Source organism: Meles meles, chromosome X (genome assembly GCF_922984935.1).
Source record: "Meles meles chromosome X, mMelMel3.1 paternal haplotype, whole genome shotgun sequence".
In the NCBI taxonomy this organism is placed as follows: domain Eukaryota; kingdom Metazoa; phylum Chordata; class Mammalia; order Carnivora; family Mustelidae; genus Meles; species Meles meles.
The window spans coordinates 20,688,652-20,707,500 of record NC_060087.1 but is presented as its reverse complement, the minus strand read 5'-3'; the positions used below and the strand labels follow the sequence as shown (position 1 = coordinate 20,707,500).

General features: G+C 39.7%; 1 protein-coding gene across 1 annotated transcript in view; it reads right to left on the bottom strand.

Annotated features, from left to right (window-relative positions):
- POLA1 (DNA polymerase alpha 1, catalytic subunit) overlaps window positions 1-18,849 on the bottom strand; it is a 304,615-nt gene that overhangs the window by 104,688 nt on the left and 181,078 nt on the right. Inside the window, exon 35 of the mRNA XM_045996009.1 lies at window positions 6,460-6,576. Coding sequence (XP_045851965.1) covers window positions 6,460-6,576 — 117 coding nt within the window. The remainder of the gene's footprint in view (window positions 1-6,459; window positions 6,577-18,849) is intronic.

The following is an 18,849-nucleotide window of genomic DNA, read 5'->3' as shown; positions in this document are numbered from 1 at the left end:
CTATTATCTCCATGTGACTAGTTTCTGGCTCCCAAAATGTAAGCATGAATGCTGGGTGAGACTTCTGGAAAGGCCACTCAAAGAACTGACTTGGATGGGAGGTGCACCTTTTTGACCCTTCAACCTTTTCTCTGTCTTGTGGCCCGTGATGGCTTGAAGGAACGTGTGCAGCTTGAGAGTAAAAGCCTGGTGATATAGAAGGGCAGAGGCACCTGTGCACCTGATGACACTAGGGAGCCACCATTGCAAACTTGGACAGCCCACACCTGGATTTCTGTCGTGTGAGAAAAAATTAAATTTCCTAGCAAATTAAATGTTTGTTCTGGTTAAGCTACTGTTACTTTTGGTTTCCCTTTCCCCAAGCTCAGTATAATTCCTATCTTATGCGTTGAACAGTGTCCCTAAAAAGTTATACTGAAGTCCTATTTGGAAATAGGGTCTCAGAAGAGAAAAATCAAATGAAGGTGAGGTCATACTGGATTAGCATAGGCCCCAATCCAATATGCCTGTTATATTGGAAGTTATAGGAAGAAGAGAGACAGAGCTACAGAGGGACAAGATGGCCACATGACTACTAAGCAGAGACTGCAGTGATGCATTTATAGGCCAACAAATGCCAAAGATTACTAGAAGCTAGAGGAGGCAAGGAATGATTCTTCCCTAGTGTTTTCAGGAGGAGAAAGATCCAGGCTTTCCCCTGGATTTCCAGGTTCTCCTTAGATTTTAGAACGGTCAAACAATACATTTCTCTTATTTTAGGCCACCTAGCTTGTGGTACTTTGTTACAGCAGACTTAGGAAACTAACACACTACTAATGGAGCCTTACAGAGAGATCTAAAAAAAAAAACACATGGATCTCAGGAAATCTGGTAAGCCATGGCTTAGCAGTTGCATGTGCAAAAACATTACGTATCTTAGTCGATGGGATGTTCAAAATGAGTCAGCACTGTGAATATGGATGCTAGGAAAGTTAATGCAACCCTAAGTAGACTTCATAGAAATTTGCTACCTAGAAAAGTAAGCAACGACAGGTTTATTCTGCTCCAGACTAGTGCTAGCAAGAGCACTCGAAGGGCTGCATGCTGTTTTGGGCTCCTCACTTAACTGGGACACAAACTCTAGACTAGGATGATTATTCTGAAAGCAGAGCACTACAGAAATGGTTGACGATCTAGGAAAACTGGGCCAAGGAGAAGGCTCATGAAGATAGCTACCTTCATGTATCTAAAAGGTTCTCAGAGCAGGCAGAGTTGGTGCTGAGCAAGTATTTACTGAACAGAGGAAGGGATCAGCCTAGCTTTTTGTAGTACCTTGCAGTTGAACTAGGGACAACAAGTGAGCCAAATGTAAGATATTAATATTATCTTATTAACATTATATTATAAATATAACATATTTAAGCCAAATGTAAGATCTGTCCAGCTAATGAAATTAATAGAATTCAAAGTATATTGAAAGAAGCAACCCAAATGTCCACGGATAGATGAACAGACAAACAGACTGTAGTATAGCTATTTAATAGATTATTACTTGGTCTTAAAAAAGAATGAAGTACTGACACAGGTTGTAACACAGATGAACCTCAGAAATATGCTAGGTCAAAGACGCCAGACACCAAAGGTCACATATAATATGTTTCCATGTATATGAAATATCCAGAATAAGGAAATCCAGAGATGTAAAGCAGATCAGTAGTTCCCAGGGACTGGGAGAAGGGGAGCAATGGGGTACAACAGCTTAAAGAGTACAGGGTTTTCTTCTGGGGCGATGAAACGTTTTGGAACTAGATAGAAGAAGTGATCTTACAACATTCGTGAATGTACTAAATGCCACTCCATTATTCACTTTAAAATGGTTGATTACATTATGTGAATTTCACCTTAATAAAAATGAAAAACTCTATTGAAAAAGAAAGCTATCGTCTGCTTCATGGTTAAGAGTTTAAGTTTAACAAACTCTGCATCAACAAACAGGCACACCAAAATTACAATGGACAAGTCCAAAAGACCCTTCACGGTAAAAATCCACTAACTCCTGGACAGTAACCAGTGACTAGGTACAGATGCTGAAGACTTTCTATCTCAGTTCCAAGGTTCTCTGCCTGCACGACTCATAATTACTGCCCTAAGAGACCATAATTACTTTCATGCTTTCATCTTATGCAGAAATAAGACACTTTTTCTCAGGTAGCCTGGCAATATTCTCACTGTCCCTAATCAACTTACTAAATCAACACTTCAGCTGCAACTATTTTGAAACTAACACACATGACCACAAATTCAATATTATCCCTTCTTTTTCTTTGAAGGCCAAAGTCCTGTATGGTACACACATTCCATTATAAAGGATTTTCACAATTTTACAACTGAGGATAATGTGAGAAACACTAAAAGTATCCCAAAGTAGAACTAGGAGTCATTATACTGCTTTCTTTATAAGTGGCCTTCAAGAAATTTAGCTGAGGGGCATCTGGGTGGCTCAGTGGGTTAAAGCCTATGCCTTTGGCTCAGGTCATGATCCCAGGGTCCTGGGATCGAGCCCCACATCAGGCTCTCTGCTCAGCAGGGAGCCTGCTTCCTCCTCTCTCTCTCTTTCTGTCTCTCTGCCTACTTGTAATCTCTGTCAAATAAATAAATAAAATCTTAAAAAAAATTTAGCTGAATAAACAGGATGAAGGCATCCACCACAGTGCTCTAGCCCAGGGACTATGAGACTTCCTCAGTGATTTCTACCACAGCCCAGGGAGTCACATGTAGATGCTTTCTCACCTCTGTATCAAGAACAGAAGTGTTAGTGAGCAGAAGTTTAATTTAGTTCAAAATCTTAGTTCTATAGTGCAAACTAAACAAAACAAACTAAAGCTTTAGTTTTGGTGAATTACAGAACACAGAATCCCCTACCGGTTCACCTCACAATCAGACAGATTTTGGCCACTGTAAGAAGTCAAAACCAGGCCCTTGAAATAATGAGGTATTAAAATATTTATTTTCTAACTTGGGAAAGTCCTGTGTCTACTTCCAGTGTGAAAAAAGGTTCTACTTATCTAGGAATGCATGTATATATTGAAGCTTGAATTCTTGCATTTATGTGCACTTCCTATGCAACAGAGAACACTCAGAGAATGTATTTTTAAATAATCAGCAATTTGAATACTGTTAAATTCCTGTGAACATGAAAAAACTGATCTTTTTTTCCTCTAAGGTATCTGAGAAGAGGGACACATCTAAAACCCTGGGAACAAAACTGTCCCAGCTTTCTTATGACTCTGGCAACATTAAGTCAGAAGAAGAGCCAACTTTCATACCCCAAGTCAGTCTTGGAAAGTACTCAAGCCAAATGCAACCAAGGACTAAATAAGAGGAGATTTATTATGTAAGGATGAGACTGGCATGGTAAGAGGCAAGTGCTTTACCATCAAACTTGAACAAGGTATCTAAAGCCCCCACTAGGCAAGCACTGGGAAGGTCTGGTGCTTCTGTCCAAACAAGTATTTGCAAATGTCTATTCTTGCCCACAGATATGAATTTTATATAATTTATGTAATGTGAAACTACCTTTATAAATAAGGAAATGTCCTGTTCATTGGTTTGCCCCCAGCCCCACACTGCCTAAGATGTAGCAGGTGTTCAATAAATAATTATTAAATGAAAGTAATGTATGATTGAGGCACAGCACCCTATAACTTAAGGATCAGGTAAGCATAATCCTGAAAAACAGACACTTGAGAAAACCCTCTAGTAATTACAATGATCCTGTCCATTCTACCACTGATTCTGGAGGTTCTTTGGAATGGTCTCTGGACAGGTGCCACTTCCCTCTTACTAGGAAAGCCCAGGAACCTCATACACAGAATCAAGTAATGCCCAACTCATCACTAGCATCCAAACAGACTGCAGAAGAGTGGGTTAAGACCTACTGTCAAGGTCCCTTGACAATACAGGCAGTATCACCAACCAGGATGCTCTGAGCCTCCGGTTACCCCAAAAGGTCATGTTCAGAGCAGCAATGCAACCCAAGCAATATGACCCTGCACTATGAAAGCTCCTCCCTGTCAAGAGTGGCTGATAACCTTGGTAAAAGTCTGCCATTTTGAGGACAAGGATATGAATGGGGTTAAAGTACTTCGAAATGCCTGTGGTGGCTCACCCATTAAAAAAAATGGTACTAAATGACGAATGATGACCTAATTTATTGAACCACTACCAATATCAACATCAACATTTACTGGAGAGCTACCAATCTATTAGCTATCCAGTCTTCTTTTACTTTCTCTCACCAACAGTAGAATCATCATAAAACTCACTGACTTTCTAAGAAGTAATTCAATCTTCACTAAACTTGACTTGATGAGCTAGATGTTTAAGAAGTCTCAAAGGCAGCATCGGTTCACGAAGCCAGGTGATTCCCCTAGAGTCTACAACTGATGAGTCACACTAAATACATATACTTTTGTTCTCTTCCTACACTTGCTAATCCAAGTGTTGGGATGAGACCAACTTAGTACAATACCTAATTCTCACTATGTGTTCCATATTTTTGTTAAAAAAAAAAACTATAGGGGCATCTGGGTGGCTCAGTGGGCTAAGCCTTTGCCTTTGGCTCAGGTCATGATCTCAGGGTCCTGGGATTGAGCCCCACATCAGGCTCTCTGCTCAGTGGGGAGCCTGCTTCCTCCTCTCTCTCTGCCTGCCTCTCTGCCTACTTGTGATCTCTTTCTCTGTCAAATAAATAAATAGAATCTTAAAAAAACTATATACTACTTAACTAATTATCAAAGATATACAAAATAAAGCAAGGAACATTTTATACTTACTAAATTAGCTAAAAATAATAATAATGTCCAAATGGTGCAAAGACAGTGGTAAAACTGGTACATGCATCAAGTACTGGCTACAGTTTAAGTTGGGAAAACCCATTAAAAAAGCAATGTAGCAATATGATTCATGACCATATTGTATTTAGGAATTTTGATATGCACTGTCGAGAAGAATTTATCAAGAAATATTTCAAATAACAATAAAAAATAATATAAGCAGGAGACCAGTCATTATAATTTTCTAATAAAGACACAGTAAAAGTAGCCTAAAATGTCCAACAAGAGAAAATGTTAAACTTGGTTTTGGTACAGAAAATGGTGTAGCAACACAGACAGACACTTGACAAAAGATAAACATGATACAGAAGCATACTTTCATCACGACTGAAAAAATACATATGGCAGGGCATGTCTGCCTTTGGCTCAGGTCCTGATCTGGGGCTCCTGGGATCAAGTCCCACATATGGCTCCCTGCTCAGCGGGAAGTCAGCTTCTCCCTCTCCCTCTGCCCCTCCTCTCTGCTGGTGTGCTCTCTCTCTCGATCTCACTCTCTCTCTCAAATAAATACATAAAATCTTTTAAAAAATACATATGGCTATGCAAAACAACAAGAGAATATAGAATGGTAGTAGCCATTTGTAGTTTAAGACTCCTCACTAAATTTTGTGAAATGACCTGTTATCTTAAAATAAGGAGCCATTAGAACTTTAATATATTTTCCTAAAACTAGCCTGTATACCAACCCTTTTCAGTGAAAAGACCTGAAGTCAAGACTTGATTATAGAACACTGCCTTAGCATTAAAAAAAAAAAAGTAAATAACAGTTTCCTTATTCCTACTTTCTTCTCACCAAAATCCTTATAAATCCTCGGGCTGGACACATTTGTAAAGCAAGGCACATTACAGTCCTGCACTGGAGAGGTTGATTGCATATTATCATTTTACAGGCTCTCAGACAATCTGCAATAAGCTTGTTTAACTCTGACTAGCCCAGACTTTGCTAGATGTACCGATCACAAAACCCTCTTTGCAAGGAAGACCTTCAAACATTTCTCTCCCCACAGTGTGAGGAATGCTGCTTGGGTTGATGATGCTCCAAGGGTACAACACAAGGAAAGCCAACGCCCAGAAGGTGTTTCCAGACTATGTGCTCCCTACTTGGAAGTCACTAATGATAGCGGGCCTCCTCCCTCAGGTGTACATGCTCAGGCAGAGAAAAAGCTGGATGTGCCGTCCCTTGGAAACAATGGAATCCCACACAAAGACAATAAATCCTTTAGGTCATAGGTTTGGGAGGTTTTGTGGCCCTTAGAGAAGGGGTTGTGACCTAGTCCGAGGACAGGTTTCTATAAAAGCAGTTCCTTCTTTGTAATTATGAAGTGGCAACCAAAGAAACCAGAGTAATTTCTATGAGAACTAGTCAGTTTCTCTTTTAACATTAGTCAGTAGTGTTATTCATGACGTGAAAAAATAAAGTATTTACCTTTTTGAAGTCTGAATTTGAAAAAAAAAATACACGTGTATGGTAATAGGGTGTTTCCAGAGGGCAAATATCAAATATCTACCTCTCAGAGCTAAGGGATGGGAAAATACAGACCCCCGCTCCCTTCTAAACAGTTCTTTAGCATCGCGTGACTATTACCTCTGGCTGAAGTGTAGCTCTCATGCAGACTTGGCAAAGAGGCCCATTTCGGGAGAACTGAAGGGGAAGGCGCCGAGTTCGATTTCGACAGGTTGGCTCCTCACAAATCAACCAGCCCTTGAGAGAAGAAAGAGAACACTTCAGTTTTATTACCACCATCAAACAAATACACACAAAAACCCCTTTCAGGGCACCTGGGTGGCTCAGTCAGTTAGGCATTCGACTCTCGGTTTTGGCTCAGGTCATGATCACAAGGTGGTGAGATTGAGCCTGTGTCAGGCACTGTATTGAGCAGGGAATCTGCTTCTCTCTCTCTCTCTCAAATAAACAAATAAATCTTTAAACAAACAAAATAAAATCCCTTTCATTATCAAGATGGACTCATTTAGCTCAAACTTTCCTTAGAAATTCTGAAATAGCTCCTTATCATTCTTCTCTGACATGTCACTTTGATCTATGCCCCAACCTTAACAGTTAGAAAACTCTTCATATTAAAAAAAAAAAAATCACATAAGATATCCTTCCCTTCTTAAAACAGACTCCCTGGCACGCATACAGCAAAACCTCCCAGTAAAAGCTTATATGATTACACACAGATGGGTTTTCGGTCATTGATAAAGACCATTATCAAAGTCAAGAGTATACCATGCAGGGTGCCTGGGTGGCTCAGCTGGTTAAGCGTCTGCCTTCGGCTCAGCTCATGATCCTGGGATCCTGGGATGGAGCTCCACGTCGGGCTCCCTGCTCAGTGGGAAGTCTGCTTCTCCTTCTCTGTGTGCCCCTCCCCCCGCTTATGCATGCTCCCTAAAACAAATATATAAATCCTAAAAAAAAGAGTATACCATGTAGAAATGAATGGCTTTCCCAACAGGTGAATGACTACTAGCTAGTGACTTCACTGCTGTGCTCAGCTTCCTTCTCTGTAGAGTAGGCCCAACAACAGTATTTACACGTTGTAATGATGCAATATGTTTAGCACACTTAGAGCTATACTCAGCATATAAGAAACACTTAAAGGAAGAAATTATTTAAAATAAAGACAGATTGTTCTACACACATAATCTGGAGGCATAAAACTGGCTGCAACGTTTTCAAGGACGATTTCAACCGACCACTCTTTTCCCACTTCTCAAACAGTCATTGCCCACTTCTCTGGCCTTTAGACTCTCTTCTCACTTTCCTTCTTCAGTTACCCTCCCTGCTGCTCTTGTTTGAATTTTCTCATAGAGATGTGATAACAACATGCCTATTATCTTAAATCAGTGTCATGTTTGCTATAAAACATACCTGCTCCAAAAGGGATACAAAACTGCACAAATGGGGTAGAGCAAAGCTCAGGTATTCTTCTTCTTCAAAAAAAGATTTTATGTATGTATGTATGCATGTATGTATTTAGAGAGCACATGCACATGAGCATGTGGGTGGGGGAGCAGAGGGAGAGAGAGAATACCAAGTAGACTCTCTGCTGAGCATGGAGCCCGACATGGGGCTCGATCTCACAACCCTAAGATCATGACCTGAGCTGAAACCAAGAGTCGGATGCCTAACCAATTGAGCCACCCAGCCACCCCAAAGCTCAGGTGTTCTTATGAAGGCACCAGAGTTTATGGGTTTAGTGCTGCATGTATTAGGCACAATAAGGTTAAGCAAAGTAGGCTGAAGTGCTGGGGTACAAGGTGTATTCCCTACTGCATGGTGCTCTGACCTAGACAGCTGTAAATAGGGACTTAGCTGTCTTTGGGTCTTGGGAGTATGTGGGGAAGCAGAACTCCTGAAATGGTCTTGAAGAGTGAGTAGAAGTTTGGCAGGTGGAGGAAGCAGAAAAGACCACTTAGGCAGAGAGAAGGACACATGCAAAAGAATGAAAGCCAGAGAGCTATGTGAGATGTGATTAAGGAAAGAATCACTGATGTGTTTAACCCTGTCCTCTGTTTCTCAATGGAGCAGCTCGTTGGTCTTTTCCCCCTAGCTCAGAGCAGTATACACACAAATGCTGCTTAATTACATTGGGGACCTTCATTTGCCACTTATTAACATTGCTGCATGGCTTTACTCCAAATCTGCAGGATGTCCCCACTCATTGTTGTGCTGTGTGACCTCAGTCCTCAGAATAGGCTCTTCCTGGAAGAAACTACAACCAGACTCAAGAGACAGCACCAAAAATCAGTTCTTCCAGCTCCATTTATGGCTTTCACCACCAAAGAATGTAAACGGTAAAAGTTTTTGGCTAAAAGAAAATATAATACTTTTAAAGATTATAAAATTCACCTAGTCAATACATTCACAGTGAACTTCATTCCTATCTTCAATCAATACACTGAACTATTTTAAAAATTAAACTTTTCAGATAGAGCATCTCAAGGACTCCTTATGAAACCTTTAATATATGCCCAGAATTACATTAAATGTTGTGTGGAGTAGCCAAAGAGGCCCCAGATACAGAGTTTCAGGAAATGACAACCTAAATAAGAAAGATTCACACGCACAGACTTAAAGTAATTCAGTAAGGTTTGGCCTTAAGAACCAAGTTGTATAGTACCAAGTATAAATGCCAAACGAGACGGAAAAGGGTTGGAGTCATGTGGCTCCTACCCAAGACAAAAAACCACCACCTCAGCAGAATACAAACTAGAAGAAGGAATCAGTGGTTCTGGGTCACAGGCAACTCTGATCTAATTCATCAGGCCTATAACTACATTTTCCTGACTTGAGGACATGATTTTAGTTCACATTTTGATATTTCAGAAACCCAGATGTATTTATAATTGATATGTAGATTTAATAATGTATTTATTTCCTTCAAAAGCACTGTTTAAGAGCTGCAGAGGTCCGCTTGCAAGGCCCACGTTCTGAGGCTGTGGTCACACTCCTGCCACCTTCCCGCTGCCCCATTTCTTAGGCCGTGTGTGACCATCACTGTGCCACTTGATGTCACTGCCTCGTTTGAGAAACTGATTAAATCTTCCTGCCTGTGCCTCGTTAAAAAAAAAAAAAAAGCACTGTCAATTCAAGAGTGGTGCAGTTCACAATCGATGGCCCCTCAGAATTAAGAAAACCGGACACTTCAGTTTAGCCTGTCCTAGGCATGGGGGGTACAGAGGGAGAGAGTGGTACTGACCCCAGCAAGTATTACATTTTCAATGCAGCCTATGAATACTAACAGTGAGACTAGTTCTTTCCAGAAGTACCCATTTAGGCATATTAGTAAAGGAAACAGTAGAATTCAAGCAAACTATGTATGAGACATGGAGGACTAGACTACTCCTTGATTGTCCATTTGGTTTTGCTACCTTAAAGTTGCTATCTGAGGCTTTACACACACTTTGGAATAGGTATCAGATAAGGATGCCAACGCCAACTGTAATTCATTCAATTCTAAACAAAAGTTTTAAAAAGCAAGCAGACAGGCAATAACCTGCATGTTTTGAGACAATAATTTTTTTAAGGATTTTATTTATTTATTTGACACACAGAGAGAGATCACAAGTAGGCAGAAAGGCAGGCCAGCGGTGGTGGTGGGGAAGCAGGCTCCGCGCTGAGCAGAGAGCCTGATGCGGGGCTCGATCCTAGGACCCTGAGATCATGACCTGAGCCGAAGGCAGAGGCTTTAACCCACTGAGCCACCTAGGTGCCCCAAGACAATAAATTTTTAATTACTGGGATATAACCTGCAAATTAAAATTATTCTTTAATTTTTTAAAATACACCCTTCGCAAAGCTCAACTACCTTTCAGGTGCTTTGGAAACTTGATTCCATCAATTTACCACAACTTCATGACTCACTAGCAAGCTGCCAACCAAGGAGATGCTAAATTGTCACCTCACCTGTTTCTAAAGCAAACACCTAACTCTATCTCTGACAGAGTTACTAACTAAATGTCCTTTCAAATCATATAGAAAACAGATAATATAATTTGTCTAGACTTCCTACCAGTTATAATTAACATTAAAGAGGTCTTTTCTTCTTTGTCACCTCTCTATTCAGTACTTATTTGGGTTTGTTTGTACTTACTATCTGTTAATCTCCCTTTACAAATGACAACAATAACTAGTGCTATTATGCATGGAAATTACACATGCTGATAACTGTGTGAAGGGAACTAAGGGCTGAAACACAATATCAGAAGCCTGTAACTCTTGATTCCTCTTGTTTTATTTTGATAATTAAGCTTTTGGTCATGGTGTATTTTAAACAAAACTCTTCTGTGGGGGAAATAGACCCTAATCATATTCAATTTATGCTTTGGTTCCATTTGATTTTGCCAAGTACACTTCAGTTAACTCTTTGTTCCCCCAGCAAATATTAACGGACTAAGCCAAATCTACCTTTCAAGAAACATCTGCATGGTTAAAATTAAATATGCAAAGTCTTTAAAAATATTCCATGATGGGGCCAATCTTAGCCGCACATATAAGCACTGAATAAATCCATTCACAAAGACAAAACTAAGCTTATTTTCATTTCCTGTGTTGGGAAATAACGTACAGCCCAAAGTTACATTGCCAAGTTAACGGCAAAAAAATTAATAAAGTGTAGTTCTTTGGAAGTCCAACCTGTAAGAAGGGGTGGGTTTTATGAAAACCCCCAGAACCACTCTAAGGATATGGGACATCCAAATATGTCATTTTATTATGCAACACCACATGTAAATGCCAAACTGTCATAACCAACAGGAATGAAGTCATTATGTGACAGATGCCTACCTTAACCACATTTATAAGTAGAGGGTTCAGAAGAGGTGAAGCCAGCCTGGCTAAAAGCAAAATAAACCTTTACCAAAATACGCAAAGATCCATCACCTGTTAACTTTAGTTTCAGCATCACTAATTCCTTGAAATCATTGTGTACGAAATTGTGTCAAATGCTGATTGGTTCTGATTGCTAAATTATATTTCTGAGGTCTCAACTAAAATGGTTTCTGTCTGCACATGCTAAAAAGGGATCGATTTCCACTTGTAACTGAGGCGTTTCTGGTAGGTGCACCTTAAACACAAACCTACCCACTTGTGTACTTTTGTATTTTTAGAAGGATGCATACACAGAAATCATCCAGACCTGGAAATGTGGCACACAAAAAAATCTTTTGAATAAATAAATGAACAGAAGCAATAAAATAATAGAGGAGCTAGTTTATAGGAAATAATAAGGGTCGAAAATTCCCAGGAGAAAGAAAAATGCACAGTTCTCATACTCTTGAATCAAACAGATGGTGGGTCCTTCTCCTCCCACTTCCAATCCGTCACCCAAGTTGTCCACTGGCCTTGCAGTCCCACTGTCATCTACTTCACCAAGGCCCAGACCTCAAAGTTGATCTACCTTAACAGCCTCCTGCCCGGTTTCCCCAGCTCCGTTCTCTCTGTAAAGACTTGCCAAGTGTAGCTTCCCAAGGCCCCTTCACTCCCTGTGGTAAACCTCCCTTAGAGAATGCATGCTTTGGTCTGGATTTCAAATCTTTCCATCCTCATTCCATCCCCCTTTTCTCTTACATAAACTCTTCGCCCCCACTGGATTAGTTTTCTCACTGTCCTCAATACATCTTGCCTATTGCCAACCCCTTGTCTTGGCTAATGCTGTAGAATTTTTGCCTAACATGGCCATTCCTTGAGCATCATGTCCACTCCCCTCCTGTGAAACCTCCCCACACTCCAGAGACTTTTCCCTCTAGCCCACTGCCACCAAGCACACAATGCTGTGCACTGTTCCTGAACAATCTTATTTTACCTCCCTAACAGAAGGTCAGGCCTGGGGGATGACCACTTTGGATCTGGTAGTGCCCTCTCCAGTCTCTAGCACAAAGGTTCACACTCAATGAAGAATACAGAAACAAGGTTATAAAAAACTGCATGTAAATGTGGCTTTGCCCCACCCATTTATTAAAGGGTAATTTCACGCTAAGTCACTAACCTTTCCTCTGAGCTTCAGTTTCCTCATCTACAAAACAAGGGCTAATAACATTTACCCTAATAAGGTTGCTCAGAGCCCACAACACTGTTCATTAAATATAAGATATTATCCCTACCCTACACACATCTGCACTACTGGGGATCATCGGTGCTCAGCTACAGGCAACAAGACACTGTTAAAGACGCACTATTCCAACTAGGAAAGAGCTTGGTCGGTTTCCCATCTGCTGTTACCCAATATGGAGAGCTATGATGATGGATAACTGGTTAAGATTAGGTAAGGGTGCTTTGCAATTTGAATGTAAAATAACAGAGCTATGTAGTCAATATAAGCGGCCCTTCCATGTTCCTCCTGACAAAACCGTACTAGATTTGAGGTTACCAATGGCAGAATGGATGGTGAGGGAAGAGGAAGGGGTCTTTGCTTTATTTTGGGACTCGGAGATTTTGAAGACACAACACACCACAACAGTGCACTGACGTATGATTTAGTTTCAACTGTAATGGCTCTCCAGGAGTGCAGTGACAGCAGCACAGGGCGAGGTCTGCCAGCATTCGTATGCTCTTACAGAGTTCACCACATCATTACTATTTGCCTGTAATGGCCATTAACTGCTCCTTTCCCCAAACGATATGCACTCTGAGCATACCAGACATTCTTTTTACCCAAAACCATTTATAAATGTTCTGGGGGTTCCCTTGCAGTCACATTTTTCTGTCATAGAATTATCCCCAGTGTAAAATGGGTCTTACAGACAGTGCACAGTATGGGCCCACAGCTGCTTTTGAAGAATGACATGTTGTGATTTGGGATTTCCAGAAATATCAAAAAACAAATTGCTTTCTGACCCACATTTGCACCCAAAACTGGGAGAAAATTTTCCTAAGATCTCCAGGGGAAGTTTTAACAGGAACATAATTTTGCTTTTAAAGTTAAATCTTCTACACTGCAGCATGCTGGCCTGTCAAAGAGTGATTATTAAGTCTCAGAGAGGTGCCAGGGTAGGAGATGAAAGAGCAAATCAGGAAATACACATATATAAACTAACTATTCACTGAAGTTAATACAAAAATATTTTTAACAAAATTATCAACCAAAAGAGAAGTGGAAAGAAAGTGCCTTGTCAGTCAGTGTTAAGAATTTTAAATATTACCAAAATTGATTTTTAAAGTAAGAGATCTCTTTAAATGAACAGTCACATGTCATTTCATCCAAGTTATTTGAAACTTATTGATCTTATCATTTGTGTGAGGACCAGACTCTGCCATCAGTTTGCTGAAAGGATAATGGAGCACTCCCAAACTGTTATGATAGGTTAGATGCAAACAGTGGTCCTCATTTAAACACACAGAATAGCCGCACAAGTGGACAAATTCCAACCTCAGCAATTGTATATTACATGATAAATTAGCAAGTTGTTCTGCTTTGCCTCACATCAAATCCAATACTCAGCCTTGTTATTTTAATTTGCAATCAGAGGTTGAACGTCAGAAGATGTCCCTGAGGTACATTAAAGAGCCCCACGCAAGCCATCTCCTCCTGCTATACTGTGAGCAGAGAAAGCCAACAATCACCAGCAATTTTATTTTACCACTGTAGGACAATACTGGAACAGTTAAAATTGTCGCCAAGCAAGCAACAGGGGAAAATATACTTAAAATCATTTTATAAGGAAAATTACTTTTTGCAGGGAGAAAGTTCAATGGAGGACATGTGTCTTTCTGTATGGGCAGCTAAAATCTCTCTTAGTATATTCAAGCCTATTCTATAAAATACTCTCCCTATTCATCCAGCTCAAAAGCAAGCTACATTTGTAGGCTATAATAGGTCACAACTAAGTACACAGTACCTTGCTTCAGGAATAATTTTGCTTTGTCTGTCAACTGTCAACGAAGCACAAAGAGCTCATGCAACCCAGTCACATACTGTGGATGTTAGAGATTTAACAAAATACAAATAGTAAGAATACAAGATCACCAGGCTACCCTGCTTTTACTTTATGTGAGAAACTGAAAGCATTTTTCTCTCCACATTTCATTAATCTCTATTATATTACAAATCTTTTCATAGGTTTTTTTCCCCTATGTGAAGCTACAAGTGACTTGGAGATGTTCTATTCCAACTGTGACTTTCCAACATGAGTGATTATAAGTGAAGTGTCAGTGAAGGCGTACAGACATTTCAACAAGGAAAAGGAAGAAAGAATCACGTAGAACGAGATGGCCAAATGGCTACTCTGCCGCTTGTATGAATACTTTATCTACGAAGCCTCTCAGGAAAACTGTTAACGACTTGTGCGACCACTCCTGACTCTCAACTCTTCAATGATGAATAAACTTCACCTTTGCTATGAACACATACTAACAAATAAAACCCCAAAAGTAAACTCAAGCCTTAGTTTCATCAGTGTGTACACAGGGAAAAAAAAAAAAAAAAAGACTGGAAGGAACTACCCTAAAACGTGATCACCGGTTATCTGTAGGTGGTTTCTTCTGTTTCTGTAGTTTCTGAATTTTCTACAACAAGCATATGTTGTTTTTATAATTAGAACACTGTTACTAATGAAGGAAGAGACAGTTTTGCTGAGAGCATTCAATACAATCGAATCACTAATACACGTGAAAAATATTTTGAACTATATCATAGGTGCTTGGTTGTTACTTGGTTGTTACCAAGATGAATTTTCAGCAAACGTGCTAATGAGAAAAAAAAAAAAGGGCACATGAAAAAATGCTTTTTCTTCTTTCTTCTTTTTTTTTTTTTTTTAAGATTTTATTCATTTGTTTGACAGAGACACAGTGAGAGAGGGAACCACAAGCAGGAGGAGTGGGAGAGGAAAAAGCAGGCTTCCGGCCAGGCAGGGAGCCTGATGTGGGGCTCGATCCCAGAACCCTGGGATCACGACCTGAGCCAAAGACAGACATTTGACGACTGAGCCAACCAGGAGCCCCAAAAATGTTTTTTCTTTAAGAAAATTTTTTTTTACTAAGTCAGAAACTTTAAAAATAGGTCAACTTAAGCACATAGCTGTTCCCAAGTGGAAAGTGGCAGGGCATATATTAGTAGCAGTAGAATCATTTATTAAATTGAGCCATTCACTAAAATGCACACAGCCTTCCATGGAATATGATTTGAATACTTTTCTTTACAATGTTGGATATCTGAAGGTAGGTAATAAATCCGTTTTAAACAGAGGTGCTTTGTTCCCCACGCCCCCTCCCCTGCCTTTTATTCAACATACATACAGATCAACTCAGATGTCCAGGGTAAGAATCAAATTTAAAAAATTCAATCAGGTGGGCATGCATAGAACCCTATTATTAGCAGAGTTTCTTTTCTTTGCTGAAGTCTAGCTAAAAGTAATTTTTATTGTTTGTTTGTTAGCAGGCTAGTAATTTATTGGTACAGTTTAATGTGATATGGCTTTGGGTAGTGAACAACAAATGTTAAAACTGAACTATCTATGCAAGTGCCTCAAAGGAGATCTTAAAATCAGAATGGAGTTCAAACCATCACCAGGCAATGTTTGTTCATTTAACTTTAATTATTTTCTCCTTGAGAATGGTACTAATGAAACTGAATATCTTTCATGGTTTCGAAGGGCCGTTTGAATAGTCTGCAAACAGAACTAAGGGTGGACAAGAGATCTGGCCAAGCCAGGGGGTTGCTAGGTGACGTAGAATGTAAACCCACAAAACTTGTTAAGGTTTGCTTTGCTTTCGTGCCACTTTCACACACTCTCAAAAGTTTTGAGAACTGATTTTTCAGGTGGCCATTAAGAAAAGAAGAGACCCCCGCCTTCGAAATTCACTCCCCCAGATACTCTGCCAGATACAGAAGAGATAAAATCCATTTGACCTTTGGCTGTAACCTGAGAAACTTTTGGTTTTACATAAACATAGGATCATGTATTTTATGGATGCCTATAATTTAAGAAACAAATCCACAAAGATGGATTTTTGAATTTCAAAAAGACATGTCTCATCTTTTCTTATTCAACTTTGAATAAAATTAAGATTTCCTTCCAGAAGAAAAATCGTGATCACAGCTTAGCACCGATTATCATCAGGACAAACCTTTCCATCTGGCCACTTGCTCAAGACTCTTCTGGCCTACACCAAGTCTGACTGCCTGTGAGGATGTCCCTCCTGCCCCTCCCCCAAGCTTCTTTCTAAGTAGCTGATCAGAGATTGTCCAGTAAGAGCACTTTATTAGATCATCAGCCAGAGGGGTTCACAAGTACTGAGAGCAATGGGCTCAAATGCGGCACATCAGTTTTAATAGACCAGGGGCTACTAGTAAACTGCAGATACTGCTGAGAACTTTTCTTGCACTGAACTCTTGAAAAAGCACCGTCTCTCCAGCTTAAATGCAGCTGCCTCTTTCAATGCGGCAAATGGGTAAATTTGACAAAAAAGCCACCATTAAGACTACATGAAAGGCTCAAGACAACATCCTTTCAATGCTTTGTACTTCAGTAATCAGATGTACTTACTCACCCCCTCCCCCAAACCCGATCAAGAACTATTTCTGAATGGTAGGAAATAATTCCACTTTGTACATCTTTTAGTTAATCAAGACTTTCTATTCAGCAATTTGACCTTTTGTTCAAAACAGGATTATCAGTTTTTTCGCCAGTTACCAAGGGCGACTCGCATGGTGAACATAATTGCAATAATTTGCAAAACACCATGGCAACCCACATTACAACTAGGTAAATACTGGGCTTTTGTGCTACATTGTTATTTTCAGAGATGCTGAAGTCAAAGAACGAATGACAAATGAACACAAAATTTATATTTGCTTTGTCTCAAAAGAGAAGAAAATTGATAACAAGAATTGGGGGGAAACCGACTACAGCTGTAATTTCTAACTTGATTAATTAGGATGGTAACAGTCCTTAACAGTATATTCAACAAACAGCCCTGACTTTGTCTCTCCACCCACCTCTCTTATAACACTACCACTATCCAGCCCCTCCCATGCCAGACAAATTTTTTCAGCTTGGAGAACAAACATCCCCCATTTGCTCTTTTCTTTAACTTAATGGAATCCTTAATTGCAGAATATTGTTCTCCTGCTCTTCACAGCAATGAAAACTGAAAACGGAGAGAAAAGAGAAGAGGGCCAGGGCAGACGGGGAGCTACAGTCATTTTTTTTCCTCCTTCTTTTGGACACCCCAGGTCCAATGATGAGACGGCATTTTTTCTGGTATCAGCAGCTGTTTCGTAGCAGACAATAAAGTAAAAACTATTTAGCTTTGCAGAAAAGCCTCTTCTTTCCTTTTGGCAACACAAGGTAAGTCTACACACTGAGATGAAGTTTCATAATGTAAATGCCAGAACATAAGATGAGAAACTAAAAAACCACATCTTTTTCCTGTAAATAAATTATTAACTGTGGTTCTGTCCAAAAAGCTGTGGAAACGCATGTTTGCTATCTGAGGAAGATGTTCAACAGTATCACCAGTGTGCTGAAAAGCACTTTATACGCAGACCCCAGTTCACAAAACAAGCCGAACACTCTGAAATTAATACAAAAAATCAAAATCATATTTTTAGTAGATAACCATAGTCTCACGGGTAGTATTATCATCTTTTCTATAGTAAATGTGATGATTAGAAAAGTTGTATCAGACTTATTTTTACTCAGGTATGAAAGGCAGGTTCTAACCGCAATAGTGAAGGAGCGGTGTTTTCCTAAGAGGAACAAATTCTGCTATAATGCCTAGCTTTTCGGAAATTATCAAAATTGGCTTTCCTGGGTAAAATGTAGTATTTTGGGAGGAGAAAAGAAAAATGCACACAGAAAGGGCTTGTAGAAGTTGTACTGCCGGGATCTGAAAAAAATTAGCTCCCAACCCTCGCAACAGCCCAGCCTGCTTTCCTTCATCTGCCTCACAAGAAGGCAGAGCAGAGTCTCTGAAATGATCTGCGTATTTCCCCTAACTTTTGAAAAATCAAATGAACCTGATCCTATAATGGGTCCATTCTTATTTTGTCAGGGCTGCAAACTCCCAGACAGATCTCTAAGATTTAGCTTAGAGAAATCACAATATAACATTCTTCAGAATATACCTCCGAAATTACAGATGCTGTGATTTCTCCCGAGGAGTAGAAATCAAAAGAATGTGACACATTAACTCCTTCTCAGTCAGTGACAACCTCTTTACGCTTGGAAAATATATTTATTTTCTGGTTTAGTTCATTCTGAATTTACTGAACCCGTATTAAGTACATCCTATCAAAAGTCTAAATGTTAAGTGGAAATGTATCCTCTAATGCCAAATGATAAAGGGTTGAACAAGCCCTTCAGTACTTTTTGATCAAATAGAACTGATGACAGATCATAAAGTGGGCCTAAAATCCCCATGACACTTGAACTTCTTTAAGAAACCCTTACATATAAATGAAATATTTTGTAATCTAGCCCGAATTTCTTCACTTATAACATTTTACCCAGTATACTATTCCATCCTGCCCAG